The sequence below is a fragment of the Nicotiana tabacum genome, chromosome 6 (assembly GCF_000715075.1).
Source record: "Nicotiana tabacum cultivar K326 chromosome 6, ASM71507v2, whole genome shotgun sequence".
NCBI lineage: Eukaryota > Viridiplantae > Streptophyta > Magnoliopsida > Solanales > Solanaceae > Nicotiana > Nicotiana tabacum.
Genome location: NC_134085.1, coordinates 123,089,251 through 123,106,634, shown reverse-complemented (window position 1 = coordinate 123,106,634; position 17,384 = coordinate 123,089,251). Strand labels below are relative to the sequence as shown.

The 17,384-nt window shown below is 33.6% G+C and overlaps 2 protein-coding genes across 3 annotated transcripts; one reads left to right on the top strand and one right to left on the bottom strand.

Annotated features, from left to right (window-relative positions):
• The first annotated feature begins 7,863 nt into the window (after window positions 1-7,863).
• On the top strand, window positions 7,864-8,370 carry LOC107809087 (uncharacterized). Its single transcript, XM_016633683.1, has one exon. The coding sequence runs from the start codon at window positions 7,864-7,866 to the stop codon at window positions 8,368-8,370; it is 507 nt and encodes a 168-aa protein (XP_016489169.1).
• A 3,998-nt stretch (window positions 8,371-12,368) lies between these two features.
• LOC107809086 (transcription factor bHLH36) lies at window positions 12,369-15,134 on the bottom strand. 2 transcript variants are annotated; one of them, XM_016633681.2, is made up of 4 exons: window positions 14,521-15,134; window positions 14,007-14,363; window positions 13,569-13,679; window positions 12,369-12,630 (listed from the first exon to the last, which is right to left on the bottom strand). In XM_016633681.2, exons 1-3 carry the CDS (start codon window positions 14,875-14,877, stop codon window positions 13,605-13,607), a joined length of 789 nt encoding a protein of 262 aa, XP_016489167.1. In that variant the 5' UTR covers window positions 14,878-15,134; the 3' UTR covers window positions 12,369-12,630; window positions 13,569-13,604. The 2 variants fall into 2 exon arrangements, with proteins under 2 accessions (XP_016489167.1, XP_016489168.1); XM_016633682.2 differs by having other exon boundaries at window positions 12,369-12,605.
• Window positions 15,135-17,384: the final 2,250 nt, after the last annotated feature.

The window sequence follows — 17,384 nt, the reverse complement described above, 5'->3', positions numbered from 1 at the left end:
TGATTCCAAAAAGCCTGATACCATGAAAGCTGAGGATTGGGCTGACTTGGATGAAAGAGCTGCTAGTGCAATCAGGTTGCACTTATCAGATGATGTGGTAAATAACATCATTGATGAAGACACTGCACGTGGAATTTGGACAAGGTTGGAAAGCCTATACATGTCCAAAACGCTGACAAATAAATTGTACCTGAAGAAGCAGTTATACGCCCTACACATGAGTGAAGGTACGAATTTTTTGTCACATTTAAATGTGTTTAACGGACTAATCACACAGCTTGCCAACCTCGGAGTGAAAATCGAGGAAGAAGATAAAGCCATCTTGCTATTGAACTCGTTTCCATCTTCGTACGATAATTTGGCAACAACCATCCTGCACGGTAAGACTACTATTGAGTTGAAAGATGTCACATCGGCTCTTCTACTCAATGAGAAGATGAGAAAGAAGCCTGAAAATCAAGGACAGGCTCTCATCACAGAAGGTAGAGGCAGGAGTTATCAAAGGAGTTCGAACAACTATGGTAGATCCGGAGCTCGTGGGAAGTCAAAGAATCGATCCAAATCAAGAGTCAGAAATTGCTACAACTGTAATCAACCAGGTCACTTCAAAAGAGATTGCCCAAATCCAAGGAAGGGCAAAGGTGAAACCAGTGGCCAGAAGAATGACGACAACACAGCCGCCATGGTGCAAAATAATGATAATGTTGTCCTCTTTATAAATGAGGAAGAGGAATGCATGCACCTGTCAGGTCCAGAGTCGGAATGGGTGGTTGACACAGCGGCATCTCACCATGCCACACCGGTAAGAGATCTTTTTTGCAGATATGTAGCAGGTGATTTCGGCACAGTGAAAATGGGTAACACAAGTTACTCAAAGATTGCGGGGATTGGTGACATTTGTATCAAGACAAATGTCGGATGCACATTGGTTCTAAAGGATGTGCGGCATGTACCTGATTTGCGGATGAACTTGATCTCGGGAATTGCTTTAGACCGAGATGGATACGAGAGTTATTTTGCAAATCAAAAGTGGAGACTCACTAAGGGATCATTGGTGATTGCAAAGGGAGTTGCTCGTGGCACGTTGTACAGGACAAATGCAGAAATATGCCAAGGTGAATTGAACGCGGCACAAGATGAGATTTCTGTAGATTTATGGCACAAAAGAATGGGTCATATGAGCGAGAAGGGATTGCAGATTCTTGCCAAGAAATCACTCATTTCTTATGCCAAAGGTACAACTGTAAAACCTTGTGACTACTGTTTATTTGGTAAGCAGCATAGAGTCTCATTTCAGACATCGTCTGAAAGAAAATTGAATATACTTGATTTAGTATATTCTGATGTTTGCGGCCCAATGGAAATTGAATCAATGGGCGGTAACAAATATTTTGTTACTTTTATTGATGATGCTTCACGAAAATTATGGGTTTATATTTTGAAAACCAAAGATCAGGTGTTTCAAGTTTTCCAGAAGTTTCATGCTCTAGTAGAAAGGGAGACGGGTCGAAAGCTAAAGCGTCTCCGAAGTGACAATGGAGGTGAGTACACTTCAAGGGAATTTGAAGAGTATTGTTCAAGTCATGGGATCAGACATGAAAAGACAGTTCCTGGAACCCCACAGCACAATGGCGTAGCCGAGAGGATGAACCGCACCATTGTGGAGAAGGTGAGAAGCATGCTCAGAATGGCTAAACTGCCTAAGTCATTCTGGGGTGAAGCAGTTCAGACAGCCTGTTACCTGATCAATAGGAGTCCATCAGTTCCGTTGGCGTTTGAAATCCCAGAGAGAGTCTGGACCAACAAGGAGGTGTCCTACTCGCATCTGAAGGTGTTCGGTTGCAGAGCTTTTGCACATGTACCAAAAGAGCAGAGAACAAAGCTGGATGATAAATCTATTCCCTGCATATTTATCGGATATGGAGATGAAGAGTTCGGGTACAGACTGTGGGATCCTGTAAAGAAGAAGGTCATCAGAAGTAGAGATGTAGTCTTCCGAGAAAGTGAAGTTAGAACTGCTGCTGATATGTCAGAAAAGGCGAAGAATGGTATAATTCCTAACTTTGTTACTATTCCTTCTACTTCTAACAATCCCACAAGTGCAGAAAGTACGACCGACGAGGTTTCCGAGCAGGGGGAGCAACCTGGTGAGGTTATTGAGCAGGGGGAGCAACTTGATGAAGGTGTCGAGGAAGTGGAGCACCCCACTCAGGGAGAAGAACAACATCAACCTCTGAGGAGATCAGAGAGGCCAAGGGTAGAGTCACGCAGGTACCCTTCCACAGAGTATGTCCTCATCAGTGATGAGGGGGAGCCAGAAAGTCTTAAGGAGGTGTTGTCCCATCCAGAAAAGAACCAGTGGATGAAAGCTATGCAAGAAGAGATGGAATCTCTCCAGAAAAATGGCACATACAAGCTGGTTGAACTTCCAAAGGGTAAAAGACCACTCAAATGCAAATGGGTCTTTAAACTCAAGAAAGATGGAGATGGCAAGCTGGTCAGATACAAAGCTCGATTGGTGGTTAAAGGCTTCGAACAGAAGAAAGGTATTGATTTTGACGAAATTTTCTCCCCCGTTGTTAAAATGACTTCTATTCGAACAATTTTGAGCTTAGCAGCTAGCCTAGATCTTGAAGTGGAGCAGTTGGATGTGAAAACTGCATTTCTTCATGGAGATTTGGAAGAGGAGATTTATATGGAGCAACCAGAAGGATTTGAAGTAGCTGGAAAGAAACACATGGTGTGCAAATTGAATAAGAGTCTTTATGGATTGAAGCAGGCACCAAGGCAGTGGTACATGAAGTTTGATTCATTCATGAAAAGTCAAACATACCTAAAGACCTATTCTGATCCATGTGTATACTTCAAAAGATTTTCTGAGAATAACTTTATTATATTGTTGTTGTATGTGGATGACATGCTAATTGTAGGAAAAGACAAGGGGTTGATAGCAAAGTTGAAAGGAGATCTGTCCAAGTCATTTGATATGAAGGACTTGGGCCCAGCACAACAAATTCTAGGGATGAAGATAGTTCGAGAGAGAACAAGTAGAAAGTTGTGGCTATCTCAGGAGAAGTACATTGAACGTGTACTAGAACGCTTCAACATGAAGAATGCTAAGCCAGTCAGCACACCTCTTGCTGGTCATCTAAAGTTGAGTAAAAAGATGTGTCCTACAACAGTGGAAGAGAAAGGGAACATGGCTAAAGTTCCTTATTCTTCAGCAGTCGGAAGCTTGATGTATGCAATGGTATGTACTAGACCTGATATTGCTCACGCAGTTGGTGTTGTCAGCAGGTTTCTTGAAAATCCTGGAAAGGAACATTGGGAAGCAGTCAAGTGGATACTCAGGTACCTGAGAGGTACCACGGGAGATTGTTTGTGCTTTGGAGGATCTGATCCAATCTTGAAGGGCTATACAGATGCTGATATGGCAGGTGACATTGACAACAGAAAATCCAGTACTGGATATTTGTTTACATTTTCAGGGGGAGCTATATCATGGCAGTCTAAGTTGCAAAAGTGCGTTGCACTTTCAACAACTGAAGCAGAGTACATTGCTGCTACAGAAACTGGCAAGGAGATGATATGGCTCAAGCGATTCCTTCAAGAGCTTGGATTGCATCAGAAGGAGTATGTCGTCTATTGTGACAGTCAAAGTGCAATAGACCTTAGCAAGAACTCTATGTACCATGCAAGGACCAAACACATTGATGTGAGATATCATTGGATTCGAGAAATGGTAGATGATGAATCTCTAAAAGTCTTGAAGATTTCTACAAATGAGAATCCCGCAGATATGCTGACCAAGGTGGTACCAAGGAACAAGTTCGAGCTATGCAAAGAACTTGTCGGCATGCATTCAAACTAGAAGACAGTGCTACCTCCTCTGGATGAATGAGACTGGAGGGGGAGATTGATGATGTCCATCTCATTGAAGAAGTATTAGGCATGTGCCTAATAAGAGTTTTCTTTGGTTTGGTAGCCAACCTGTTGACTTGGTTTGGTTGGTAGCCAACCTTGTTGAATCCTTGTTGGATTGGTAGCCAACTTTGTTGAATTGTGAAAAATGTGTGTAAATTGTCAAATATTGTAGGCTTTAGAGGGTGAAGCTTTGGCTATAAAAGGAGAGCTTCAACTCTCATTTCTTCACACCAACAAAGAGAGAAAGAAAGAGTGAGGTTTCACAGACAAGGTATAAGAAAATAGTCTGTGAGGAAAATAGAGAGTGAGCGATATTGTAGTGAGGTGGGAATATCAAAAGAGGGTTATTTCTTTTGAGTGTTGTAGTGGTCTTTGGAGTATTTACCTCCGACCTACAAAGTGTAAAATTCCTTACTATAGTGATATCAGTTGCTCCTCTCGGGGTCGTGGTTTTTTTCCCTTATTCAGAAGGGTTTTCCACGTAAAAATCTTGGTGTCATTGTTACTCTTTTATTCTTGTTAATTACCGTATCTCGGTGCTACATTATTATTCCGCTTTATTACCGTGAATATTATTTTGGTAAGGGGTTTATTCCCAACACATAGTCCAATGATGCCAAATGGTAAACATAGCTTTTTGGTTTTTCTTTTTTCAAGTCAAGAAATTCTGATATTTAATTTTACATTTTCTTTTGAGAGTATCAAAGGGAGTTTAATGTTATAAATTATTACAGATGTTCTTTTAGTTATATGATCTATTTCCCAAGAATTTGTCTGGTTAAAACATAAGAGATCGATAATTTCTATTGAAATTTTATTTAGTTAATTTGTACCATTTCATCTATCAAAAGTTGCCTCTGATAAGGGATCATTATTTTGTAAATGCGTCGTCTTAAGTGGTTTATGTGTTTGGACTATCTATAAAATATGGCACATGCGTGAGCAAACACTCAACTGCATAATTCTAAAGGATAGAAATTGGGTTTAAGAGGACCAATAATTTCAAATATAAAAAGTTCAACTTCCGTACAATTCTTTTTCCACACTATATTAAAATTATCTACATTAAGGTAACCATATATATTGTAAATTTTAACTTAATAATTTAAAATGAATTGAATAGCATATTATAATTGGTTAAAATATATTAATTGTGTAGAAATATATTACAATATTAGTACATAAATTAAAGGAATCTCTACACAAATAACCGATCGAGTTTAATGTTTACTTTTTTTAACTAGCCGGTATCCATAAATTAATTATGTATTAATTATACACGAATTATACGTCTAGTAGCTTATTTTAGTTAAGCGGTTGTGTGGGATGGGGGGAGGGGGGTTGATTCTTCTAAATTTAAATTCAAACATAAAGGGCTGCTATATACTATATATGCCCTTAGGATGGAGGACAGAGGAGAAACAAGAGAAGGTTCAAAAGTGTTTGTAGGGTTTAGTAACATTCACTGGACTGGGTGTCGAATACCTAATACCCTAGCTAGCTGCTACTTTACAACAATAAATTATTTTTTTTAAAAAAAAAGGAATTAACAAACATAAAAAATATGAAATTCGGATCTCTTTACACTGGTAGCAGATACGATGCTGTTTAATGATCTGTTATAAAATACGGAAGAAGCATTGCTTTATCCCTTATTTGATACTTATAGTCTTTTCATACAGTACTAAAACCTTTGGCACGCCAATTTAAATACGTAAACCTGCATTAAAGTTCAGTTGTAAAACTAAAATCATGTAACACCTACGGCAGGACCTTAACATCCTACACTACATTTGGGTAAGGTTGCCATAGCCCATTAACAATATTATTTAGCTGTATGGCTTTTTTTACAGGAGATAATTAAGTAACTAAAGTACATGATATATTTGTAATGTCAGTTTCTTTTCTTCAAATTATGATTTAGATTATTTTCTCTATAAAAGGGCATCCAAAAATGTATATGGAAATATCTTGACCACTTCACTTATTTGTCAGAAAATTGGGGGAAAACAATTGAAAAATAAAATGATCGGAATGTTTTTTCAACCAAAAGCTATTAGAGAGTTTTCAGTTTTTCTAAAACTTGGAACACTACTCTCTAAACTTGTTTCGTTGAAAAGTCTGAAAAGTGAAAAGAAAAATAATCATAATTTTAACACTTTTTTCTTTCACAAAAATAACTTAAAAAGCTCTTATCTTTCTTAGTACTTTGGTAGTGAGTAATAGAAAAAAGAAAGCAAGCATTAGCTTTGTGCATTATTTAATTGCTTGCTTGGTACATTTTTTTAATCTATGTAAAACTAATACAAGCATTTGTTTAACTAGTACAAGTATTAATTATACATTCTATTTTGTATTATCCAATGTATAACTAATACATAGCAAAGCATGGTATCAGCAATGTAAGAATTTTTAATACTTGCATAAATGTAGTTAAAGACATAACTGCCCCTCAAATCCCTCAAAATCTATTCCAATTACTTTTCGTCATATTGTGATAATTTTTTCGCTTTTTTTTTCCCTTTGGCATTCTACTATAATCAAAATAATATCATATTTAATACTAAGTATGATTTTGAATTCGGTCAAAATATAAACTGAAGTTTTCTTTATTTGTTAAAAATCTACCCATTATTTTAATAATTGGTATTTTGTATTATATGTCATAGCAATTAAGTTTCCTTCTTTTTTACCTTTACTATTCCAATTGGTTTTCTATTTTATTTTTGCTCTACTGTAAAAAAACGTTGTCTAGTGTACCAAGTTAAACAATACGAGGGTATTTTTGTAAACAACTCATATTTTAGAAATTATGTAATGCTTTAATACACCAAATCAAACAGTGGATAAGAAATAATCTCTGCATAACTAATGCATGCATTACTAAGATAAACTATTTTCCTTTATATATATATATATATATATATATATATATATATATATATATATATATATATATATATATATATATATATATATATATAATTCACGTTTTAGGTGGCGCTGGCCTTTATTGCAAACCAAAAGATTATACAAAAACTGAGGGGGGCTTTTGAGCCAAAACCTCCGGCAAATGCAACTGATTACAAATGGACAACATAGTAGAGACAAGTAATAGTATATCCTGCTATAAAGTGTCTTGTAATCTAAGATAGATACAGCAAAAAATACCAGATCACACAAAAAGATTTTTCCTTTGTCTATGCCTTATTGACGCAATTTGAGCTTTATCAAGAACATAAGGGCCTATCGCATTCCTTGGAAGATCTTTAGGATCATAGAAAACTGCTTCCATGTCTTAAATACTGTATTTTGCAAGGGCATCGGCAACTTGATTTGCCTCTCTCTAGCAATGTTGAATAACACATTAGCCCGCAAAATAATTCTTCTAATCTCCATGATAGTTTCGTGCATTTGCCACATCAATTTTGCATTGCCTTTTATCATATTAAACACTATTCTTATACCCCTACCAAACGACCCCTACATTCTCTACTTGGCACCCATCCCTTGAGAAAACTAGATTTTATATCTTCTGGAGCCTGTATGGCGTACTAATATTGCTACTAGTTGGATTTTGCATCTGTTACTGCTATTGTTTTTTTAGAATAATTAGTTGTTTAGTTTTAGGAGGAGTCTTCTAGAAGATTTAGAATTTTAATTATAGTAAGAGTTTAATAATTTAGTTGTAGGAGGAGTCTACTAATTTATTTGGCTATTTAAAGCCTTATGATTAATAAAATTTTAGAGACAGTTTTTCAATCCTATTTTTCAACCTTCTTGCTGCTTGTATATTTTCTAAAATCCATAACAGTGGTATCAGAGTCTCCATTGATTGATCTTGACGGATATCTGAATTCGCTGAAAAACAACCAATTTCAACCACTTTTAAACCATACGCATTTTTACCCATACCGATTTTTAACCAAATTTTTAACAATGGCAAGCAACGGTCTCTCTTTGAATACCCCACAAACTTTCACTGGTGAAAACTATCAGATTTGGTCAGTGAAGATGAAATCTTATCTTGAAGCTTATGATCTATGGGAATTTGTAATGGAAGACAGACTTATACAACCACTTCCTGCAAATCCTACCCTTGCCCAAATCAAAGCTCATTCAGATGAGAAAACCAAAAAATACAAAGTCAAAACTATAATTCAAAATTCAGTTTCAGATTCAATCTTCTCTAAAATCATTGCATGTGAGACAGCAAAAAAAGCTTGGGAAACACTCAAACAGGAGTATCAAGGAAGTGAACAAGGCAGACAAAATCAGATTTTAAATTTGAAAAGAGATTTTGAATCCCTTAGAATGCAAGATGATGAGACCATCGCTAAGTATTCTGACCGAATTTCTTTAATTGTCAATAAAATCAGGTTGCTTGGCGAGGATTTCAAAGACGACAAGATAGTTGAAAAAATTCTTGTGACAATTTCCGAGTGATTTGAATCCAAAATTTCCTCTCTGGAAGAGTCTAAAGATCTCTCTACCATCTCTGTTGTAGAATTAATAAGTGTTCTTCAAGCACAAGAGCAAAGAAGGGCATTCAGACAAGATAAAGTTACTGAGGGTATTTTTTATGCGAAACACCAAAACGAAAAAGTCGATTATCCTTATTGCAAATATTACAAAAAGAAAACACACTTAGAAAAATTTTGTTGGTGGAGACCTGATGCATTATGTGGAAATTGCAAGCAAAAAAGTCATGTTACAAAAGTGTGTAAGTTTAAAGATGCTCATGCACAAGCACTAATAGCAGAAGAAGGAATTGAGGATGACCTTCTTTAGACTGCAGCAACAGAAGCAAGGAGGAGTGTTGGATTTTGCATCTGTTACTGCTACTGTTTTCTAGAATAATTAGTTGTTTAGTTTTAGAAGGAGTCTGCTAGAAGATTTAGAATTTTTATTATAGTTAGAGTTTAATAATTTAGTTGTAGGAGGAGTATATATACTACTTTATTTATTTGGCTATTTAAAGCCCTATGATTAATAAAATTTTAGAGACAGCTTTTCAATCCTATTTTTCAACCTTCTTGCTGCTTATATATTTTCTAAAATCCATAACACTACTGACTTCTCATTTTCAGGAACGTTATTTGATTGAGAACTTGAAGAGAGGAAACATTTTGAATTTGACCTTCTTTGGGTCGCCCTACAGTGTCTCTTTGTAAGTTCTGCAGTCTGAAACTTGGGATGATCAATCTAAGAGGGTTGCCTACAAAGAGAGTGCAGAATGACATCCCAAAAGGAGTACTTATTTTGTTTCAATGGCTTACTTTTTTATTTGGTCTATTTAAAAAAGAATAGCATTTTTCTATCATTAGTTAGTTTATCCTTAATGAGGAATAACAAAACATGTTTAATACCACATGATTCAACGGGTACTTCATGCCTATTTTTTTTTTTTTAAAAGGAGTAATATATTATTCTAATAACTAGTCTATATATATAAAGGAGGGAATGAAAAATGTGACTTGGCCCAATGACTAGCATTGTTATTTATCTTTTTTCTCAATTTTTTGATAATTTCACTCAATTTCCACTTAATTTCACTTATTAAGTAGTAATCATATTGTTTTGCACCGTTTCTAATCTATCTAAACAAGTGATCAAACACATTCTTTCGATTACAACTACTCCAAACCGTTACATTTTTGACAGAACAGATTTGTTCAAAATCATTTAATATATTAGTAGTTTTTTCTCTTCCATGACTTCTAATATTCCACGTTATCTTTACCTCCCTCACATTTGATCACTCATCCAAATTAATTGCTCAAATAACTAGGTAACGTTATCATTTAATGTTCTTCAATTTTATATAACTTACTAACTTTGGGTTTTAAAGTATAGAGTTTCCTCCCTGTCTTTCATATTTTATTTCATTTGCATGTGGTGATAAACAATGGAGTGGTGTGCATAACGTCGATATCCATGGGAAAGAGGGATATAGTACAACGAAATTAACAGCCTGCTGGAACTAATTAACAAAGATTTAATGGAAGGCGAGATATATGCCTTTGGGGATGTACAAAACTTCAAAAACATCTGAGTCTCTTCCTATCATTTAAATGCGATGATAATCTCCAAGTTATTGTACGTAGTTGAATAAATATTGATTTATTTGATGCAATTGAAACAAATAGGATCTGAAACATTAAAGAGAAGCTGGTATTACAAAAAAAACAAGGGGAAAGTTTGACACATGAAACTGATATTACAATAGAACGATAATATATGTGGATCTTGAGATTAAGGCTTGTAGACATGTGATTTTTGACCCTCCCCAAGATTTTTTATATTTTAGCATGTAAATATTTAATTTAGGCCTAATATAGTTATTTTAATTAATTTGACTATTTTACTTTATTTTATTACAAGAAAATGAAAATTACAAAAATATTTTATTTTATGTACCTTTCATAAAGTAAAAAAAAATAATACAAAAATAGTACCTTATTTTTATCTTTATATAATCTTGAAAAGTACAAAAATATATAATAGTTTCATGTTTTAATATAGTTTAGTTTAATTAAATAGACTCATAGATAGGATCTGAAACATTAAAGAGAAGCTGGTATTACAAAAAAAACAAGGGGAAAGTTTGACACATGAAACTAATATTACAATAGAACGATAATATATGTGGATCTTGAGATTAAGGCTTAACTAATATAGTTACTAAAATATATACTATTTTCAATTCTTAGAAAATTCAAGAATATTGGCAAGCATACTTTTACAGCATGAAGTTGAAGAGCGTGCTTTATGATACTGATCTAAGTGCTCTGGTCTCTGAAGATGAAAACAGCATGAAGTTGAAGAGCGTGCTTTCTGATACTGATCTAAGTGCTCTGGTCTCTGAAGATAAAAAGAACACGGAATTGTGATGGACGTTCCTCAGAGAAAAATTCTTAAGGACCATAGTGAAAACGTGGCCACTATATGGTTACTCTTCTTTGTTATAGTATTTATATGGAAGAAGGTGGTAAATGTTATAAATGATAAATATATCTTCTGAGATGATGGAGTATTATTAAGATATTTTACTTGTAGAAGAAAAGGAGATTTGGCTATATTTAAAGCTGTTATTTCAAATTTATCCAAATTAGTGGCGGGTGAAAGAAGAAAAAGAAAGAAAGCAAAGAAATGTTAAGAAAATTAAATCAAAAGAATATCTCTAATCAGTAGAGTAAAAATTTATCATGCATTTAACGGTTCACATAAATTAAAACAGAGGGAGTATTATTTATGTATATTACTTGTGAATTAAACAAGGGTAAGATCTGCAATCTAGAATGATTAGAAAATCTTATTCTATACACGTTGTCTGTGCATTGAAATAAGAAATATCTATGAAAGGGTATGAAATAGGCTTCCCATGTTTCATTAATGTAGTTTCTTCCGATTTTAGCCCATGAATTATTCTTTATTTTTTATTTAGAAAAGGAGTAATCTTATCAGTCAATCTTGATTATAATTAATTGGTTTGTTCGCTTGATCCTCTCCAGATTATTCTCCATAAGAAGTGTCCGGCTGCATTTCGCTTGATCCTGAGGAAGACATCTCTTGATCTATTCAGCTTTGAGAAAGACATTGTCTTATGCCTGATCGTTTTGTGAGTATTGTAAATATTTTCAAGATGATTTTTTAATGAATATCCCAAAAGGTTATAGGTTTTTGGCGATCAATTATTTTTTAGTCGTTATAATTAGAATCAAATTGCAAATATCAAGTAGAGTAGTTCATATTATTACAAATTTCTAGATTGTTTATTCATGAAAAAGGAAAAAAGAAGTAAAAGGGGTTTGGAACTTTCTTATATTTTATATAGATTGCTTATTTTCTTGTGTTTAATGTTATTCTATAAATTAAATTGGAGTTTCTAACCGATTGAATTGGTTAGATAAGACACATTAAATTAAATTAATTATTTTTAAAACCTTCAAGAAAAAGTACTAAGAAATATGCACATTTATATTAAAGAATATTATGTATGTAAATATATGTCCACAATTACACATATAAGTAGTAAATGTTCACAATTACACTAATATAAGTAGTAACTATAATCAAATATTTATAAAATAATGATGGAATTATGTCAAAGTTTGGAATTAAAGGAATACTTTTTACTTTTCAAAACAAAACAAATCTCAACGATAAATTGACAAGCCAAGGGCTCAAAAGGAATTTTCTTTATATATTTAAGTACATTAAAAATATACAGTTGAACTTTTGGCTATTTATAGTGTTCAGTTATTAAAATATTAATTTCATTGTTACTATTAGAGTTATTTATAACCGCGCGGAGCACGGATATTTTCCCTAGTTATAATATATTAATAACTAGTTAAGACTATTACGGACTGAAGTGTTCATGTTACTTAGAGCATAATTGCTTTCAAAGCGGGCCAAAATATTACAAGTACTAGCTGAAATACTTCTAACAAAGATAAATAAAATGAAACTAAGCTAGGGACAAATGTTTAATATACCATTACTCAAGATATATAAAGAGAACTTCAAACCAAACATATAGCTGGTTACAAGATGGCTAGAATAGAGATAGTAGTATATTTACTATTACTTGCTTAAAAACACACAAGCACAGGGGGAGATTGCTAATGATTGGAGTGCTGTTATGTCTTCACTTAATAGTTCGTGTTCCTTTTCTCCTGTCAAAACACATAAAAAAAACGTCTGCTCCTGTATAAGCCACAGAATCCAATATTGGTGGAAACAGATAAGTCTGTAGAACAAACACTCCACAGATCTGAGCATCTTCCCCCCACACCCAGGGCTTGGTTACATTGTAAAGAGCACTAATTAACTAAAAGCTTTTAAAACCTTTTGTATGTAGAATATAAGGTAAATCTGATTGGAGAATAAACTTCATTTTCTTGAGCACAATTTTCCGGATTAATTAACTAATCATCTTCATGGTTATGACCAATTATGTGCTAGAAAAAATGTACATTTATTTGCCTCCATCTGAATGTGTTTAATAGTGGCTGCAATCACATCAGACAGATATTTGTGCTTTTCAACATTAATTGCATGTCCTAAGAGGATTACATTCCATATCTTCTTCTTTGACTAGTTTGACATTCAACAATATGCATGAGCATCTAGTTAATTATTAGTTAAGTTGCACTAATATTTTTTTAGAGGAATTAACTTTGAAATCAAAACAAGATTAATTGCTCACTTCATGTCTAAAGAAGATCATGAGCAAAGTACATGTAAGTATCCATTAGCATCTTCTATATATCTTCATACTGATAGCTTGCATATCAAAAATAGTATATAACGAGCTCAATTGATAGTCAAATTCGGAAGTAAAAGAAGAAAATATTTTTTTCTGAATGCTTTATTAATCAACTGAACTCCGACTTTTTATAAAAGTATAACATGGAAATCAGAATTTGTCTAAACTACAGGAAGATGGATTTTTTTTATTGTCCATCAAGATATTTTTCCCTTAAAAGAAAAGATATATAGAGGAGGGAGGCATTCACCGCATCACACTATTAATTAAAGCTGCAATAATGCACTCTCTACAAACAATATATGGCAACGGTTCTGAGTATTGAATTCTGACCATGTGTTAAATGCTAAATTTTGTAAGATGAATGCACCTGCATGGTCTGTTACTAGTTGTAATAACTCGAGAACTACAAGTCCACATTGATTAAATCAATCACTTTTTGTTGCAATGCCTGGTGATCAATGTTGTTCATATCGCACACCTGCAGGAGGATGGATGATTCATTAAAGAAGGTAATGAATGCTTAAACTAGATTACGAAGCCAATTTACAAGAAACATATTAACAAAGCATGAAAGAAAATTTTCTCCAATTATCTGAGCTCAAGTTATTCTATACTACATAATAGGATAAAGAACTTTTACATTATTAAATTTAACCGGTTATTACATGTTATAATCTCTATTTTTCAGGTTACTATATGATGAGATTAGCCCATTGTTATAGGTTAACTAAACCTGATAGTATAATTCCTTACACTTAATTCACAAAATATGATTAGATCTTAATTCAATACACATATACAGCACCTCGATCTGAATTGTGTAGAGGGACCTTTGATTCACTTTAGCAGAGACACAACTGACGACATTAATCCCTTGTTTCAGAAGCTCCCGCAGCACTCTTGAAAGTGGAAAACTTTGCGATTTACAGTCAACGCTGATTAAGATCTCTATGCCACCCTGCAGGCAGGGGCTTACCGTAACACAATCTGGGGAAAGTGTGAAATTATTTGATCTAAAATTTCCAGTTCCATGTGGGATTGAATCAGGTAAAGACGACTTAATTAGCAAGTCTCTCCGTTTCTCCAATTCTTTGATGTTTGCTTGCATTTCCTTTATGTAATTCACGGCTTCATGCATGTGGTCCGATACCGAACGCTTGCCCTATAAACACAAAGAACTGATCAGATTAGCCTAACTAATACCTAAATTAAATTTAATGGTATTTAAGTTTTACTGAAGAGTACTAGTCAGGAGTATGATATACTCCAATTAACAAGAAAACACCATATATGTGTGTCTGTGTGTGTAATGATATTACCTTGACATATTGCAGAGGAAGGAGAGAACGGAGGGAAGAGTAAAGGGCAGACATTTCTCGTCTTCTTTGACGTTCGATATCTCTATGCATAATTCTTCTAAGCTTGAAATCATCAGCAGGAGCAGCAGCAGCAGTTTCATCTTTCTTATGATCTGGAATATTATTATCAGTAGTACCTAATATTCTTTTGGGTAGTCTCTTATTGACCTGGGAATTGTTAATATTTAAAGGATCATGATGAGTACGTGTCTCCAGAGAAGCATAATCCATAACCAGATCTTGGGAGATCTTGCTTTGTTGGCAAGGATTAGACAGAATCTGAAACACCAACTCATCATTTTCTTGTAAAGAATACATATTATTTATCCTCCTCCTCCTCCTCCTCCTCCTCCTCCTCCTCCTCCGTCTTCTTCTTCTTCTTTCTTCAGTTGAGGAAGTTTTCCAGCTTGAGGTGATATGTATTTATATATTAAGAAGTAATGGAGATATATAATTGCAATAATAAAGAAGGGAAGATAGGTTTGTTAGGATTGCGTGATCTTTTAATGGTCCTTAAGATGCCATGATTGTCTGCCTTGTCTCCATAAACAAGTAGGGGTAAGGACTGACCTCATCAACACCAATTTTTTTTAGTAAAGCTATATATCTTGGTCCTATAGTTTATTTATTTAATCGATACTGGACTACTGTAAATTATTTATAATTGCAACCCCACCATTGTGGTCTCTGTGCACAAATTCAGGAATTGTCTCCAAAGTTAACAAGAAATTGTTTTGTGTCCCAAATGCCCTTCACTAGAAATATACTCCCTCCGTTTCAATTTACGTGAACTTATTTTCTTTTTAGTCTGTGCAAAAAAAAAATGACATGTTTCCCTTTTTGGAAACAATTTACCTTTATGCAATGATTTATAGTCACACAAAATATATGTGTTCATTTTACACTACAAATTCAAAAATCTTCTCTCTTTTCTTAAACTTCGTGCCCAATCAAATGGATTCACATAATTGAAACGGAGGGAGTATTAACTAATGAAGTGTCTATTTTCTTTTTAGCTTTTTTTTGTTGCTAATAACTAATGAAGAGTCGAGCAATTCCACTTATAATAAATCTAAATTTATTTACTTGAACGAAATTGTGAACAATTTTTATTCTATTATATATATATATATATATCACCTGTTAGCGGTTAGAGAATTATACTTTCCAATGTGAACTCTTAAGTTATGATATGTCACACACACATATATATATATATATATATATATCCAAGAATGAGTGTGTATACTATGCGGATACTTTTACTAAATAATATTATAGTCTTCGCATTTTTAAAATATGTAAGTCAAAACAAAGAAATATAAAAGCTTAACGTACCTGAAACCCTTTTTTTTCTAGCCTAGGTAAATTTCCAGAGAGATTATATACCTAATTAGAGCTGCAAAGATATCATGCTGTTTTTTTTCGGTAAGAGGGAAAACTCGCGGTTATCAATCTCTGTCAGAACCTCTGCCTTTCGGGTGAACATTCTTTGGTGAGCGCTTTGTGCGCACTGGATAAACCTCTCCCTATGTAACAACCTGCAAACCACATAGAAGATCTAAACCGCGCTAGGCAAGCTCTGTACGACTAGCTCAACCCAGAAACACATTCGATCGTAAGTCATCTCTCCAAACCAATTGGACAACCTCGAAGGGTAGATATCTAGCTTTTCCTATGGGCTTCTAGCTATGTCTGCATTGAAGCACGTTTTAAATGATACTCCTATACTTTTTGTTGTTGTCCTCTTTTCTCAATCAGAAATGTGTATTCAGTCCTTGAAATTTTCTATTTTTGATATACAGTAATATTTGAAAAGTGTCGAACGGTAATGAGTACACGTTTTCAAAGATTAGACCAAACACATACTACTCTTTTCTTATGTGAAAGGCATGGAGTTTAAAAAAAAAGAGAAGACTTTTGAACTTGTGGTGTAAAATGAGATACATATATTTTATGTGGCTATAAATCATTGCATAAAGGTAAATCGTTTTCAAATAAGGAAATGAGATATTCTTTTAAGCAAGAATAAAAAAGAAAATAGGTTTACATAAATTGAAACGGGGAGTATGTTTTTTAACTAGGAAAGAAGAAAGTATAATGGGCATTGCACAATTGATGTTCTACCACGTGGCAAAATTTTCAGCTTTTAATTTAGTTTAGTGCGCGCATATTTTATTTACCTAAAATTATTGCAAAAAACTCACAAATCGTTAACCACTAGATTACGCCCCTTTTTAAGATTAAAATATTTGAATTTAAATACATATTTGATTATTTATTTTCTTTTGGTAAAGAAAAAATATTATTATTAATCATTCCAACAAAACCTGATTACATTTAGTGACTATTCAGACTCTAGAATAAACATATTTGATTATTAAGTCTCTGAATATGTACGGTGGACAATTTCATTTAAGAACTATTATAAATAGAAAGTAAATTATTATATTCATAAATAAACAGATTAATATCTTGTTTGCCTAAGTTTCTCCAAAGTCAAAAGTATCTTCTTTTTCAGAAATAAAGTTTTTTTTTTCTCAAAATTAAGGTGTTTGGACAAACTTTTAGGACGAAAAAAACGTGTTTGAGTTTAAGAAGATGAAAAAGTAGATTCTTCTCAAAATTAGAAGCATACGTTATTTTTAATTTTCCTCTTGGCAATAATATTCTTAATAAAAAATTATTTATACCAAAATAACCTTACTTAATTTGTTCTTATGTTTAGCATTCTAAATGCAATTCTCCTAATGTATAAGTATTTTTATTTTTTGGACAGATTTCTAATATATGTTGACTTTTGGGTGAATACTTTTACATTTGTT